Below are 16,013 nucleotides of genomic sequence, written 5' to 3'. Positions count from 1 at the left end.
GTTTGGTGATTGCTGCATCATCCAGTGGTCCACCCTCACAAGCCGCATAAAGCTGACGTCCGTAAAGCACTTACCGCGAAGAAACATACACTGTGTGTTGAAAGCCACCTCCGGCTCGTGTGAAATATACTCAAGTGTGGAATGATACGCAACATCCAGGAAAGATTCCGTCGATACGCACTTCAACTACATTTACTAGGTGCCTCGGTCCAGGGTGATATGAACTGCAAGGAGCAGAGGGACTGAATAGCTGATCAGTCAGCCGGCCCAATCTTCACGAAATCTTCTGACTGGGGGAGTGTCGATTCCTCCTGCGAATCAATGGCGATCAGCTGTTAGCTCCCCTAGTTTTTTCTGACTACCCACGAATAACGTGATTTAGGCCTGTTTATTATAACGCCATTTCGCTTTCCCACCATTCGTTATCCGAATTTCGCTTTCTCCTAAGGTCTGCTTACTCTCTAATAAATGTCCGTATTCGCGTACAATTTCGTATCAACTTTATCCATTTTTGGGTGTCTATTCCGACGGGAAACATGTCGAACTCAGGGCCTCTCGGATGATAGACAAGTATGCTATTCACAAGCGCCACAGGAGCTTTATTTTTATATTACGTTCGCATTGCACCTCACCTGACAGTGCCTGTTGGGATTTTTGTTTTAAACCGACCTGAGCGCGCATTCCGAGTAGACACATGGAACATGCTGCTTCGTCATGCTGTCAGCTGCAGGTGTATTTAATTTGTGCATGCAGGTGTTTAATTTGTGCCAAATGCACCCGATATCCATTTCCGGAATAATTCCGTTACCTCCTAAACGTACTGTCTTCTGTGATGGTACCTCCGTATATGACCTATTTACAGTGTGTGAATGACCGTATTCGTACGTTTGTATAAAATTGGGTACTTACACTCTATTGCTCCCAAACAAACCTGCTATCTCACTATATCTTTTTCTGCTGCAACCGACTGCGCTATTATTGATTGTATATTCTGCTTCATTCATGATGTTTATTGACCCATTTATTCATAAAGCCAGTTCTCAATACAGCGTATATTGACCTCATCAGTCCGTTCCTATTGCCTACCGAATACGAACTGCGTATGGCCCAATAGACCCAATCTTCCCGTAAGACCCGGACCTTACAGTACAACTATATACCGCATACTTCTAATTTCGCCGTGGTAGCTGGAGCCAGTGAGAAAATTTCATATGAATGGTAGCTGCCGCTGAACAAGCAAGATAGGACATGAGTAAAAAAAGGCGCACAGATTATTGAAACGCATAAGAAACTAAAAAAATCACTAACCCATTGGACGCCGATCCCTTGGGCAGGTCAAACAGCGCTTCGATAACTTGGGCCATTAGTGATGAGCTGTGGACCTGTTCTCCTGTGCTGGTGAAAATCGCTATTCCCTCAGGGCCGAAAGTGTTATTCAGTTGTCGAACATAGAGCATATCGCCGTCTGGGGTTTCGACCAACATCTGTTTCAAGGAAAGGGGAATGTATGATGACAACTGTTTATTGACTGCATGTAAGGAAAGCAGTGAATCAGCCTTAGCCCGGACACAAAAGGGGAAAATATTGGGGGTGTTACTGAAAATCGCCTAGCTGAAGCACCCTTCCACACATAAATGACACGGAATGAGCTTCCGCCTGGCCGTCTGGGCCTTGATAGCATGGAAAGAATATGGAATGGAAAAAGGGACACAGACAGTGTCACCTTCGAGAAACGAATAACCCGGGAATGTATTGAATAAATCGAGGGAGATTCGCTCTTGAGGTCGGTCAATAACCAACCTACCAAAGCCCAGAAAACACTTTTACAGGAAATAGCACCATCATCCAATCATCCAGCGTGGCCATTCCTAAATTGCTTGAGAGTTCTCTCCCAAGAAACAACTCAAAAACATGCAGAGATTTGGTCCCCGCCAATGAGTGTGCAGAGCATAAACTACCTAATGTAGGATACTTCCAAAGAGTGGAGAACCCAGACCGAAACAGAAATACTCCATAAGGAGCACTTGCTTCAAATAAGTTTAGATCAAGAATTAAGGCCATTCGATCACTGCAGCGACTGAATATCACACAAAATTACCACATCCCACCTATAAACATGGAGAGCTATGTCGGAGCAGCAGATGAAAGCAGACATGTGCCATTGGTTGGAAACATAGCAGATTGCCCTACGCCGTGACCTGAGAAGCAAGCCAAAATGTGAGGCCATCACGGGCTGCTTGGCTACTGGTCGTAGATTCAGTAAATATGACAAGAACGATAAATACCAATCCAGTTCAGCTGGTAAGGTTCATAGAATATTGTTAGCCAAACACTTGTTTGGCTTTCATTGCGGCGCGAGAGCAAATGAGTGAGACGAGTATGACCTGCTCACCTTATTTCAGAGGGTGGAACTTCATTTAATCCATTAGACCCTGGTTTCGAGGCACATTTGGCTCTCAGGACTGGTTGAATGGCCTAAGTGCGACTTTGTACTACTTTTACTTGCCCAGCTGCTGTTCAGAGCTTGCTCGCATAAGCCAATCACGAGAAGTACCATAAATCGGATAGAGAGCCAGAGCAACCAAGCTGAGCCACACCAATGAATCTAAGTGCAATATTGCGTTTGGTGCTCGCTGATGCTGAGGAAGATATGCGAAACCCCATTTTCTGGAAGAATTTGTCCAGTAGCAGGTTATAAACACAGCACAGTGAACGACGGACATATCGAGCTGAACAGCCTGGTCTTCATTTGAAAAGCATGTGGACCGACCTTCGGCCACTGGCTTCCAGTGGACTGCAGATTTCAATTGTCGTCAAAGGAGGCTCCGGCTGGAGCTCCCAAAGTCAGCCCTCTTCCTCGATCAGAGATAAGAGGAAGTATCACATCCTCGGACATAAATGACAGTACAATATAACTGATAAAACGCTCGGTCTTCGAAAGTCGGGACGAATATACAAACTCTGAACAACATTTTACTATCATTGCTATCGGGGAAAAGTGTAGGTACTTTCCCCTACTATTCCTAGATGACGGAGGGCTTGTATCGTTGGAAAACCTAGTGCTTCGTTTCGAAACAAACAGAGATATCAAAAATTAGCTACTGAAACCACTGTTAGATCGTTCGCAAAATTAAACAATCAACTGGTCACGTGCAGCCGCCATACAAAATCAAACAGCACTAAATAAAATATACGGACACACCAGTGAAGTACAACAGCTGCGGTTAAAACGGATGAACTAACCACATCGCGGCCAGCCGTTTCATCGTTTTTCGATGGTACCGCATCGTCACTGAAGTGGGAGCGAACAGAAGGATTGTCGTGAAATGGATCGTTCTCAGCCTCGTCATCCAACATGCCACTATCTTGTACAGCCAGTTCCAAGTCGACCGTGCAGTCCACTTCCGGTTGTCGATCCCAGTCGGACTTCGCGGAAGCCAGTGGGTCGGACAGCGAAGAGTCTGGGTCCGGTTTAATACTTCCGGTAGCTGATCTATCTGCGCCTGGTGCAGTGGAGGCTGATTCTCTCGAATTGCCAGTCTCTTCGAGCTCATCCACTGTTGTTGCAGTCACAATAACTTCGTCCGCTGGCGGAGCAGCCGGTACCAAGGTCTCTTCATCAGTCAGAATATATGCATTTGCATTTGCCAGATCGCCGTTGGTTGCAGCCATGCGACCAACAGATGAAACCATGTCGTAGTTTGTATTCTATGGGGAGAAATTAAAGAGAAATACCATCATTGACACGGTAGGAGACCGACACAGATTTAAAAAACCAAGTGACAAGAAATTCACATGACAGCATACAAAAGAGAAAAACGGAAAGCAATTATATCAATTCCTATGCAATCAGCGTACCAGCATGGCATCGCGAGCATCAGTGTGGCCCTTGGTCTCCGCGATGTCTATCGGGGTGAGCTCAAATTTATTTTGCGTCCGACAATCGGCTCCGAAACGCATAAGCATCTGAACAACCGGAGTATGCCCACGCTCTGCGGCCCAGTGTAAAGCCGTCATACGAAGCATGTCTTTGGCCTCGATTTCTGCACCGTTACGCAGCAACAATTCCACAATGTCTGCGTGACCTTCTTGAGCAGCGAGGTGGAGCGGCGTCCGATCGACCTTCGTTCGCGCATCGCGGCTGATCCCGGCGCTCAGCAGTGCCTCACAAGAACTCAAATGTCCGTTCATTGCGGCAAAATGCAAAGGGGATATTCCGAGCTAAAATGTTCGATGGGTATGAGCCATTAGGGGAATCGACCGTAAATTGTTGACCAGGTAAAACAACCAATACGTTTGTTTATGAGTTATGAAAGCTGTGATACGCTACTCATCCGCGACGTTGTTTAGATAGCAGAGGTTCCACAAAAACCACCACCAACTCTGGATAAAATGGAAATAAACAATCAAACGCCCCGGGTTTATGTTTGAAAGCACACATACAGGGTGAATGAACCGATGACTGCCAAATAACCCATTTGTGACTTCCTCAGAAGGTACCCAGGTATAGATTGATTGGAATAAAGCTTGGTGAAAGGTACAGCTATCTTCACAAAATCGGTCGAATTAGCAGGCTTACTGACTTGTTGTAACAATGTGTCGGGTGATGAACCATTTGGTCCTACGCGGCCTAATAACCCAGAAAAGTCTGCATAACTATGACTTACAGCAATTAAACTAGCCGTCTTCACTATGGCAAGGAAGAACACTGAAAATGTGCCAGAATATTGGTAGCTTAGGTGGGCTCATTGGTGTCTGATCGCCGAGCTTGCGTTTCGCCACCTGTCGAGATGATATCATCGATGATTTCACCACAATTGGCGGTGAAACGTTTGCAAACTAATTGCCAAGCTCCAGGAACAAATTAACGGCCACCTTATCAAGCAACAACGAACAACAGTGAGTTTCTCCATCGGAGAATAAATTTTTCAAAAGTTCAAGTGCTGAGCTATTTAGGAAGTTCGAAAATAACAAAGCAGAAGCACCCCTTACTTGGATTCCAGTATTGCTGTGCATCTCAAACCTGAGTGCTGAACCTTTATACAGTGATTCCCTCAAAAAGGTGACTCAAATGGTCTTATTGTGTGTATGATTGATAAAATTTACATCACACATTGTATGTAGGCCAAAAAGTACTGTGCCGTAACAGACCATTGCATAGTGACAGTATTGTACGAAAAATTCCACAATTTATTACCGGCAACGCGAACATCATATTTTTGTCATCGACTCGTTTTTCTTCCCATATATTTCTGTAGGCAATGTAGATGGAACACTTTCAACGCTATTCGCGACGTCGATTAAAAACTCTTCCACAACCCACTACTGATTTCACCTCTCTTGGAGCTCATCACATGGACTCAATGTTCAGAACTTCGTCAAACTTATGTCCGGAGCGAGATGGCTCAGTTTACTGACCGAAAGGTCAGTGGTTCGAATCCGACCTCCGCAGGTCTTCTCCTGTTTAGACTTGGGCAACCTGACAGTATCGCAGCCCTCGTACTTCCTTCGGGTGGCGTGACAGCTAGGTAGCGAAAGTTTTACGGCTGAACGACCGATCAACCTGATGTCTTACTTGAGCACGAAGTTGCACGTTTACTGCAGTAGGTACGCATTTACAAGTGAGTTCGCAGTTAACGGGAGACTCAGCTGCAGCTCACTTCGTTCATACTATTTTTCAACCGAACGTGTTGCTGAAGTGCACTATAAACGAGGAATACAGGTGAATTTCAACAGTCTCCAGTGACAAATATAATCTGTAAATGAATATTTGTCGCAACATGTTGTTCATGTGAGAAATAATGTTGAGGAGCCCCAATAAGAATGAAACCGATAGTGGGTTGCCGAAGAGTTTTCAGCAACCTTATGAGTGGGAATCAGACATACTTCGATATACTTATATTGTCCCAGTCGAAAAATACTGTAAGCGAGATTTAGGTGGATTCAAGCTGAATCCTTCGTCAACACCAATGCAAACTTAAGTTGAATATGAGTTTTTATCGCAACATAGATAGAGCCCTCTTTTTTCTTAACTTACAAGTAATAATAGGTCACGTTGTAGTCCTATGCCTAGATATTTCTTGTGACTTAGTGTCAACGGCAAAGATACATCTCAACGAACTCCCCGCATCACTGTATCGCTTAGCTACAAAAAGCGACTGCGTTCCCCACTTTCCACCTGTTTTCATCATCGATTTCATCTGCGTTTGTTGAGTTTGGCGTCCTAATCGCGTTGGTTTTACAGTCACTGTGTGATACAATACGAATGATCAGAGTAACTTACATTCTGCAGCTGGTTCTATGGCAGCCACACACGAAAGAGTAACACAAGCACAAACAAGGTGGTTGTGATAAGGTACCTCGCTGAGGTAGTCCGACAAACTGGAGTTATTCAGAGTTTCACAACGCTCACAAACGGGCTTGTCCGGCTGCAGCAACTGAGCAAAAAAGGCTTAAGACAAGTGAAACGTCCAAATAGTCGTCGAAAGGTGTCTGGGTGGCTCGATTTCACAGGACATACATCCAGCTCATCAGAACACACACTTGGACTCTGTCGCCCATTTCGTAGTATATTTTTGCAGCCATTTGAATGCACACATTGACTGACTACATTAAGTGGTTTTAAACTTAGACTGATGTCGCTGGAAATATAAGACAGGGTCGAACCCTGCACCAATCTTGCTTTCAGGCGTTCTGCGTGAGGTAAGCAATCCGCATTATTACGTGAAGCGGGTTTATTGTACCAAAGGGGTTAACCAACATAAAGCCAAACACGTAAGCAGATCAACTGCGGGTACTTGATTTTCGGTGCGATGTTCATGGAAAGTAACTACGAAGACGATTATTTATGCGGGCAAAAGTTACGGTGGGGTAAGTAAACATTGGAAACAACAAAAACGCGAGCCGCTGATTTGTACTGGTCGGAGTACATGAGGTGCCCCCCTCTAGGAGAGGAGAGGTGGCAGCAAACGCCAGACACAAAAACTTACCCAGTCCGTTGTGAATGGAGCGCCACTGCTCATAAGGTTTTTCACTTCTTCAACATCTCCATTTTTAGCTGCCTCTAGAAGACGCTTTCCCAAATCAACTAACGAGAATGCATGGGAAACATTGGAGAAAAGTCGCGGGTCATTCTGTGGTACGGGAATGATGTAGTGATTCATATTGGTTGGGTATATGGTAGAACTCAGTTGCATTCGGAAACAATCATCAACTGAGCAATAGGCAAGTTATGAATCGCGGGTTTACTGTGTGAACAAGGCATCGAGAACTGGAACACAGAAAAAGTGAAGCAATGAGACGATAAAATGATTCCGCACTTTGACTCGAAAAGAGTACAGTGTTGTGTGCATCAAGCTTCCCATCTCAACGAATTCAGCCATGAGGAAGCAACCCCACAGTAAAAGAAAACTTGAGGACTGAATTCAAAAGGTCATAGACACTTAAGGATCATCATCAAAAACGAGCCTTCATTAACATCGAAATTAACACGTCTGAGGCACTGTGAGGTAAGGTGCCGCAATCAAGATTGACCTAAAACACTGCGAACTTGGCATAGCATGATGAGAAACACACCTTAGCTGTTCAGTCTGGCCAGGAAATGCTTGATGCTGGGATCAGTTACGTGCTAGGTCCTGTAGGGTTTCCGACCACTTGCTATATGTATAACTCCAACTATTAAAGTGCGGAAACCGCCAGCATTCAGTTTCACAATGTCCATTCCAAATTCGAGTTGCTGCATCAGTTTTCCACAAGCATTTTATCAATATTGAAACGGTGTAGAAGACGGTCGATTAGGCAGATCGTGGTAAGGTACGCATCGTGCACTTTAAAGTCACCGTGGCGTGAGAAATTATACTTGCTTCAGCGGAGATTGAGATAGTTCAGTGACTAAGGTGAGTGCGCTAACCTATTGGTGAAAAGATCTGTGTTTGGAACCCAACCCCGGCATTTCGGCTGCTCCTGTCTAGAAGTGGGCAACTTGGCAGTAGCTCAGCCCTCGTGCTTCTTTCGGGTGGCATGGTAGGCACCGAGAGGGTGTTACTGCTGGTCCAGTATTATTTTTATCATTTGCTGCAGCAATGGCTTCGATCCATTGTCACGTGCTTATAACCATCAATCTCACAGACAGCAACATTAGTGATGAAAATGATGTTCCCTCTGCAATGCACCCATAGAAGCTACTTGATCCCACTTGAAACTAGCTACTACGTCACGTACTGCGCATGTCGACTGATTGTGTGCCGAATTCAATTCACAGTAAGGAAGGAAGATAGGTGATTGAATGTTGACCTGATGGAGAGATACAAAAGCGATCATCATCATCATCATCATCATCATCATCATCATCATCATCATCATCATCATCATCGAGAGCATGACATCAGTGTTCAACACCGATGCTTCACTGCCGTACAACCATGACTTATTTGAAAGCCTTATTGTAAAGAAAAGAGTAAAGGTGGACGAGGGATGGACTTATTGCTAGCTTAACACAAAAGCGATCACAGGAAGTCTGGGTACTGTCGCCGCGGCTCGTCTTCAAAGATGGGGTATGCGTGATCCTCCGTGTGCATGGTTAGGGACGGTGCAGGAGATCTACACAGCACCTCATGCTAGGTTGGTCAACGGGTAGAAGTCTAATTAACATCCTTCTGGTCCTCTGGGCTGGGGGTTGGAACATGTGTGGCAACCTGCTCCTCAAAAATGTAGACTGCTCTAATGGCCTTGCGCAAACCACCGCGGCCTTACGGTTAGACTTTTGAGCCGAAGGCTTTGATTGAGGATCCTAATCGTCCATGTGTCTAGGTGTAGGAGCACTGGCAGAATCGCAGCCAAGGTACGACTATGAATCGCATACTAAGAAATTCGACTCAATTCAACTTATCAACTAAAAACCGTGTGCCATGGGCACAATGGTTCCAGCTGCTACGGTTCCGATCCTTGGAAAACGGGAAAACAGAATATACAACCAAGCCTTGGAGGTGAAGGTATGCTCAGTTTGTTCGGAGATCGGGTAGCTACGCATTGAAGGCAATAGCTTTGATGCAGGAGCGTCACTGACTGCGCGATCGGGACATTTCCGCCATGTCACTAACCACTAGTGAGTTGAGTCCCTGGGTCACCATCCAGGGAGGCGGCAGTTATCCACCCCACTAAGTTTACTGGTTAGTGTTTTCGTACTTCGTTGCCAGGTCATACACTGTCCACCTCTCCGTCGCCTCCACTCAACACAGTCCTTGGCAGAAATCTGCAAGTCAGACGGTCTTCTGGCATGCGTGGTACATGTCTCAACCATCGTAACCTATGAAGCGTGAGTAATTCATCTATCTCGGGAGAGTTCCTTCTTCCTAAGACCACCTGAAGGAACTCAACATTACTAATCCGATGTTCCCACTGGACCCGACCAATGCTTCGGGGACACCGATGATCAAACACTGACATCTTCCGTACACCCTCTGCGCATAGGAGCCATGTCTCTGATCCATAAAGCAGTGTGGATCCCACCGCCCTAGTGTAAACTCTTCCCTTGACAGACAAACTCACGTCACGTCGGCGACATAGGTGTCGAAGGTTGGCAAAAGTTACCGTGGCCTTTCCTATTCGAGAAATAATCTGATCTCCAACCACTCCACCGGAACTTATACAGCCGCCCAGGTGAACAAATCTATCTACCACGTCGACTGGCTCGTCTTCAAGCATGAGGTGTGTGTTTGATCCCACCGAGTCCTGTAGCAGCACTTTACACTTTGCAGGTGTGAAGCGCATACCAAACCGTGCGGCTGAGTTAAAAATCGTTCGTATTTGGAAAGGATCTGAGCAGTATCGTCTGCATACTCAAAGTCTGTGAGGGAACGGTCCCGGGAGTAGTTCGACTCTCGAGGTTTCAGACGCAGGTATAGAAATTCCAAGCTGTATATCAACAACATATTTAAAGGAAGGGTAAGAGAGGGCAGCATTGTCTTGCACCATTGGACTGAGGCGAGAGCTTCCCGTATACTCGCACGCGCCCACAGGTGTTCGCATACAGTGTCCTCCTAAGGGAGAGAAATTTGGAAAAGACACCTTTGATCGCTAGACACTGGCAAAGTTGCTGACGATCGACAAAATCAAAAGCAGCTTTCAAGTTCCGAAAAACAACCAAAGTGGGAGTGGCACTGTTCAAAAATGTGTTTCAAGGTAAAGATATGGTCGATGTATCCTCGACCGGGGCGAAATCCAGCTTGATTCTCACGAATCTCTCTCAGGATAATCCATCACTCTGCGCGAAATAATGCCAGCGGGCACCTTAGATGCGACGGATACCAGGCTGATACACAATAGTTCTCACATGACGTTCATGTTCCCATTTTGAAAACTGGGATGACAGTCGATGAGCTCCTTTCGGCTGGTATTCCGTTTACGTTCCAAATCTTCTGCAGTATGGTTGTCAGACTGTTCGCCAGGACTCCCCACCTTTGAAGAGCGTGGGGTGTAGACCATCTCGACCAGGTTCCCTGTCGCGCTTCAGGGTTGAGATCTCACGCTGGATTTCGGTTCATTATCATCACCCTCGATAGCATAACATTAGTGTTCAACACCGATGCTTCACTGCCGTACAACTATGATTTACTTGAAAGCCTTATTATAAAGAAAAGAGTAAAGATGGACGGGGAAGGGACTTAATGCTAGCTTACCACAATCATTTTGAGGTGCCTAAACCTCCAGACATTAAATCGGGCGATCTGGTTACTGATGGTGAGTTGGTGTCCATGTCCCATTCGGCCTCGCTTGGTTCTTCCAGCGGTTGTGTTGAAGGGGACCAGGTGAACTGTTCTTGGAAGTACTCAGCCTACCGCTCGAGACGGCGATTGAGGGAGTGAATTGCTGTTTCGTCTTTTTCGTATATTGTCTCACTGACACCTGTCTCGTTTTGACCCGTTGACCGGATCAGTTGAAACGGAGCGTGGCCATTGCTTGCAGCGAAAGCCTTCTCCATTTACTGGACCTTCGAAATCCACCAGCGTTCTCTGTCATTCTTCAAGCTCCTGATTATCCGGTGTTTGAGGGATCTGTGTGCGCCATCATAGTCGCTGGTATGGCCTTTCTGGCAGCAATAAGATCTGCTAATCTTGAGGATACCCAGTGGTCATTGTGTTGAGTCGGGTGGGCTGGACAAATAGTTCTGAAAGCTGACAGCACCGCCTCTTTGACTTGCCTCCATTCGTCCTCCAAGGAATCTTCGTCGTCCATGACTGTGCGTTTCCAGTAGCTTTCTAGCCAAATTAGCTCGATACTGTTCAGCTACTGGAACTTGTCGAAGTCGATGAACGGAGCTGCTCTCTTTCGCCACGCGTAGTGCTGGCGGAAAGCAATGGCGTGATCAGAGTCAAGTTGCATACCCCAGAATGAACGACAATCCCTAACTCAGGATCGGTAACTTATAGCCATATGGTCCAATTAATTCCACGACTGTCTTGTGATAGGTGGCTTCCAAGTAACTCGGTGCGTGCGTTTGTGTTGGAAGTTCGCACTGGCCAGGAACAGACGATCTGCACACAACTGAAGAAGACGCTCTCCATTATCCTAAGGCTAAGCATCGACTCCAAATTGATCAACTAACTGTGCTTCTTCCTTACTTAGTCGTCCAACTTGGGCGTTCATTTCACCCGTCAGGGTTACTATATCCGTCCTTCTTGCCGACCGAAGTAGTCGTGGCAGATCTTCATAGAACTTGTCCTTCTTAGTCTCAGAACTGCTATCTGCTGGGGCGTATGCTGATACGACACATAACCACCGTTCACCGCATCGACCTGTATTAATCTTAATTGGGACAGACAACCGCACAGTGCAAAGGCAACTGTTTACTGGGATCCAGTCCTGTAAGGCGCTTTCAGCCTTGGGGATGAGTGCAACTCCCATACTGTAGATACCAAGAGCCATTGCATCAGAAACACCGGATGCCCGAAGAGTGAAATGGGGAACATCAGGACCCGTCCTAAGCGACTTGAGGAGCACGACCGAAGTGGGGTCTTGTATGCGTGTTTCGGAGACACAACATACATCGATAGAGAGGGAAAGTAGAGCTTCAGCAATGGATGCCCGTTGCCCGATTTGACATAGAGTACGGACATTAAAGGCTGCAACGTGGATCAGATTATTGTGGTGATTATTGTGCTTTATTTTTCCGGAACAGTGACTTGGGGATTGGCAGGTGGGTTGATTGCATCGCATTGAGCGATGGATTGGAAGGTAACGACCAAGAAAGCTTTCCTGGCATGGTTGAGCCTTTAGGAACTGAGTTCCAGCCAGCACATGAGGCCGACCAACACAAGGTGACGGCGTTGTGCCGTCAACCAGATAACAATACTTTTAGCACACAGCAGGCCTGGACATCGAAAACAGGATACTGCTGATGTCTCCCCTCCTTCTATGTCACATATTTGCTCTTACCCTCTCCATATCACGTTTACAACGACATTTTCGTAGGCCCAATTTTATTAGCTGACGGAAGCATTCCCCGCCTATTGTCGCTAGCTGAAATATCTACAGTTGCTTCGGTTGCCAAGGCCACAGACACTTCGAAGTCACCTTTCAAACTCCATCGTTTAGCTAATCTGGCAGCCTCTAACATTTGCAGTCTGAAACAAGTTGGACAGGAGACTGTTCTTGCATGTACGTCTGACTCACTCTCCAAGTAGCTGTCTCTCTGAAACGAGGATTCAGAACCCCAGTAGGGCTGCTGAACTGACCTCCCCATTTGTTTCCTCTCGTTTCTGGTTGTACACTTTCGGTGATCCAGAGGCTGGTTCAGGTGCGATTGATATTGCTCAAAACCAGCGAGCTGAAGAGTCTCTGCTTGAATATCTGTCCCGTGCGAGTCACCTGCGTACGGTTCTTTTGGCAGCGTCTAGGAGAACATCCCATATTCACTTCCTGTTAATCGCAACTGTAATTATAACCCAGATACACTCAAAGGTAGTTTTTATGATGCTCTGAGCACCTTGTCGCAGCGGCCTCACAGCTCAGATGTTGTTGTCGTTGCCAGTGATATGAATGCGCAAGTTAGCAAACTTGGGGCAAGTAAGGCTCTATTGGGCGATCGTCTAGGTATGGAACCAAGACGTATGGACAAAGACGAACGTCCACTCTGTGCTGACCACAGACCATTTCTGTACAGTACTAACTTCCGAAACGATCGGAGCCACTTGGCTACACGGCATACCCACAGACGAGGCAACCCCTAAAACGTATAGGGCATATAGACAGACGAATATTACTAGTACCACAACTTTCCGACTTTTCATTCATAGTTGCGATTAACAGGAAGTGAATATGGGATGTTCTCATAGACGCTGCCCAGACGAATATTACTAGTACCACAACTTTCCGACTTTTCATTTTTGTGACCTGTAAGGAGTTCATGAAAGGCTCCGTGGGATTTTAATAAAAGAACCTTAATTTGGTTTATATGCATTGCCACAGTGTTTTCGAGCGTTTGTTCCAGTCGCACTCCGTCTTTGCCTAAGGTGTACAATCGCCGGCGACTTACACGGCCTCTACATGTATGTGACGAGGGTGTTGTCGACAGCAATCAGTGATAACTAAAGCGCCATCCAGCGACTATATATAACTATACAGTCGAAAATGAGGTAGTTATCGTGCATGTTCAATTTGTATGGAGCGAACTAACGGGAAATTTTTTACGAGGTTGTGGTAATAGCATAAGCCTCGACGGTCAGTCCAACATAGATGGACCGAATCGCCATCAGCTATAGGTGGCTTGTGTCAATTACTGACTCTCGCTCGCTTTGAAACATGAACGTGGAATCGGATCCTGCGCTCGTTCGATGCTGCTTCTCGTTGCGCTTTTCAGGGGCGTGCAAGGTGCGTAACCACGCCTAGCAAAGGAGAAGCTCCCGGACCCTGATAAGAAACAAGTCTACCAGAACCACATACTCTATTCCCTTTCGAAAAAATGTCTTATGATGTTCGCTCTTACCGGAAGGTACTGCCCGCAACCCCGCAAGATCCTGGACGATCCATCTGTGGGAAGGTTCCAGCGACTAGAACTAGATACAGGATTTCGAGCAACATTAAAACTGTTCGAACAATAATAATGCTTCAGCTGTAACACGTTTTCGGTACATAGCTGCCGTGCCACCCGAAGGAAGCATGAGGTCGCCTAGACAGTCGACGTACATAGGTTCTGTTCGAACCACGGGACTTGATTAGTAACTATGCCCCCCAACCACTGAGCTATATCGTGACATGGAAATTGCTCGAAAATCGGATAAGTATTCTCTTGAGTTAGAGCATGATGCCAGTCCATGAAATATCGCGCTTATAGTGAAAATATGTATTTGAGAGGATCGAGAAAGTTGATGGACCCAGAAAGCTGAAAAGACGGAAGAGACGAGAAAATCCGGGGATACGCGCAAACCATTTTAGTTGATACCTGTAACATGCCCAAAAAACCTTCGGTAAGCTTATATCTGAAAATAACGCCTAAATCGTTGGGTTGAAAACTTTCGACAATATTAACTGGTCACTGGTAATCGCCCATTCGAATTACAGACGCAAAACGCAGCCCTGGACAGTAAACTTGGAATCCCCGACGACTTCGAAAACAAGTGGATGCCTTTTGTCCCTCGAACGTCACCGAGCTGATGGTCCTGATGAGCTTCCACCAGCTCTTTCCCATGACTGTCCAACTTATATGCCTCTATCTGAGAAAAAGAGATCATCTCAACTAACTGGAGTGAGTCAACAATGATGTCCAGTTTCAAAGAGGGTACTGACAGTGAATATGGTAATCACAGAAGAATTATACTGACCCCGTTGTGACTAGACTCTGTCACTTATTTTAATTCGTCTTGCGAAGGGGCACGTAGACGGTACGCGAGAACAGCAAGCAGGATTCCGGCGGTAAAGAGGATGTGTGGAGAAGTCAAGTGGACAAGTCCGACAAGCACTAGAGCCACAGCATGCGCATGGGTGCTGTAGTCTTGGTGTCACTTGATTTCGAGTGTTCGATTCTGTCAACCAGTTAATTTTTTCAATACGCTTGCACAAACAGAACATGCCCCAGAAGTTCGCGAATACCATGCCCTATTTGTATTGACATACTTGTAGGCGCGTGAGAGTGTACGGAGAGCTCTCCAAAGGTTTTCCAACAATCACTGATATCCGACAAGGATGACCACTGACACTGTGGCAGACACAGGGAAGTCTCCAAAACCCCAGTGTTCGGGATCCTCTGAGCTAGAAGTCTGTAGACTTGAAACATGCACATATTGTTCCCATCTCCTAAAAGGAGTAGGAAGAGCAGGCATTACTAGGAAGCCTGACCGAGGTTGTCCAGTTCTGTACGCACACAAGATGCAAAGCCATGCTACAGGACGTACAGTAAAAAAAACCTATCGTTCAGCTGTAACACCCTACCGGTGCCTAGCTGCCATGCTACCAGAAGGAAGCACGAGGGCTGGGATACTGCCAGGTCGCCCAAGCCTAGGATGGGAAAGTCGAGAGGAAGAGGTCGGGTTCGAAACACGGGACCTTCCGATCGAGCTCTAACCACTTGGGCCATCTCGTACAGTCTTTGGACATAACTCCGAGGATTCAAAGACAACGTACCTTGGAAGTTGCATTAGCTCTGACAGTATTGTGGCAGACGAAGTGAATGCACGAGGGCCAAAATGAAGTTTGCCAAATTCCACCACTTGTCGCGTCGAGGGATTTCGCTAGGTTTCAAGGGGTTCGTGTATCAGACTACAGTAGGAGCTATATTGTTGTATGGCTACGAGATTCGGCCACTTCGGGCGGAGAACGTGGTACATCTTCAAGTCTGACCACCGATCATCATCATCATCATTGTCAGCTGTAACCGATCATCACATCATTGTCAGCTGTAAGAACCGCGTACTGGTCGTACACTGGTTGTAGCTGTCACAGTTTCGTTCACCGATGATTGGGAGGGAAGTAGCTGCGCATTGCACGCGCGAGCTGGTAAATTGGTGCATAAATCCAGCACT

The 16,013-nt window shown here is 46.3% G+C and overlaps 1 protein-coding gene across 1 annotated transcript in view; it reads right to left on the bottom strand.

The window, feature by feature from the left end:
* Positions 1–16,013, bottom strand: part of T265_07029 (hypothetical protein) — a gene marked incomplete at both ends in the record, with an annotated part of 29,243 nt that overhangs the window by 9,263 nt on the left and 3,967 nt on the right. The window contains 4 exons of the mRNA XM_009172453.1: positions 1,309–1,484; positions 3,244–3,708; positions 3,859–4,221; positions 6,990–7,270. Of these exons, the coding sequence (XP_009170717.1) occupies positions 1,309–1,484; positions 3,244–3,708; positions 3,859–4,221; positions 6,990–7,196 (1,211 nt within the window). The remainder of the gene's footprint in view (positions 1–1,308; positions 1,485–3,243; positions 3,709–3,858; positions 4,222–6,989; positions 7,271–16,013) is intronic.

Source organism: Opisthorchis viverrini, assembly GCF_000715545.1.
Source record: "Opisthorchis viverrini unplaced genomic scaffold opera_v5_158, whole genome shotgun sequence".
Taxonomy (NCBI): Eukaryota; Metazoa; Platyhelminthes; class Trematoda; order Opisthorchiida; family Opisthorchiidae; genus Opisthorchis; species Opisthorchis viverrini.
Note: the sequence above shows the minus strand (reverse complement) of the source record. Positions and strands in the feature narration are given on the sequence as shown.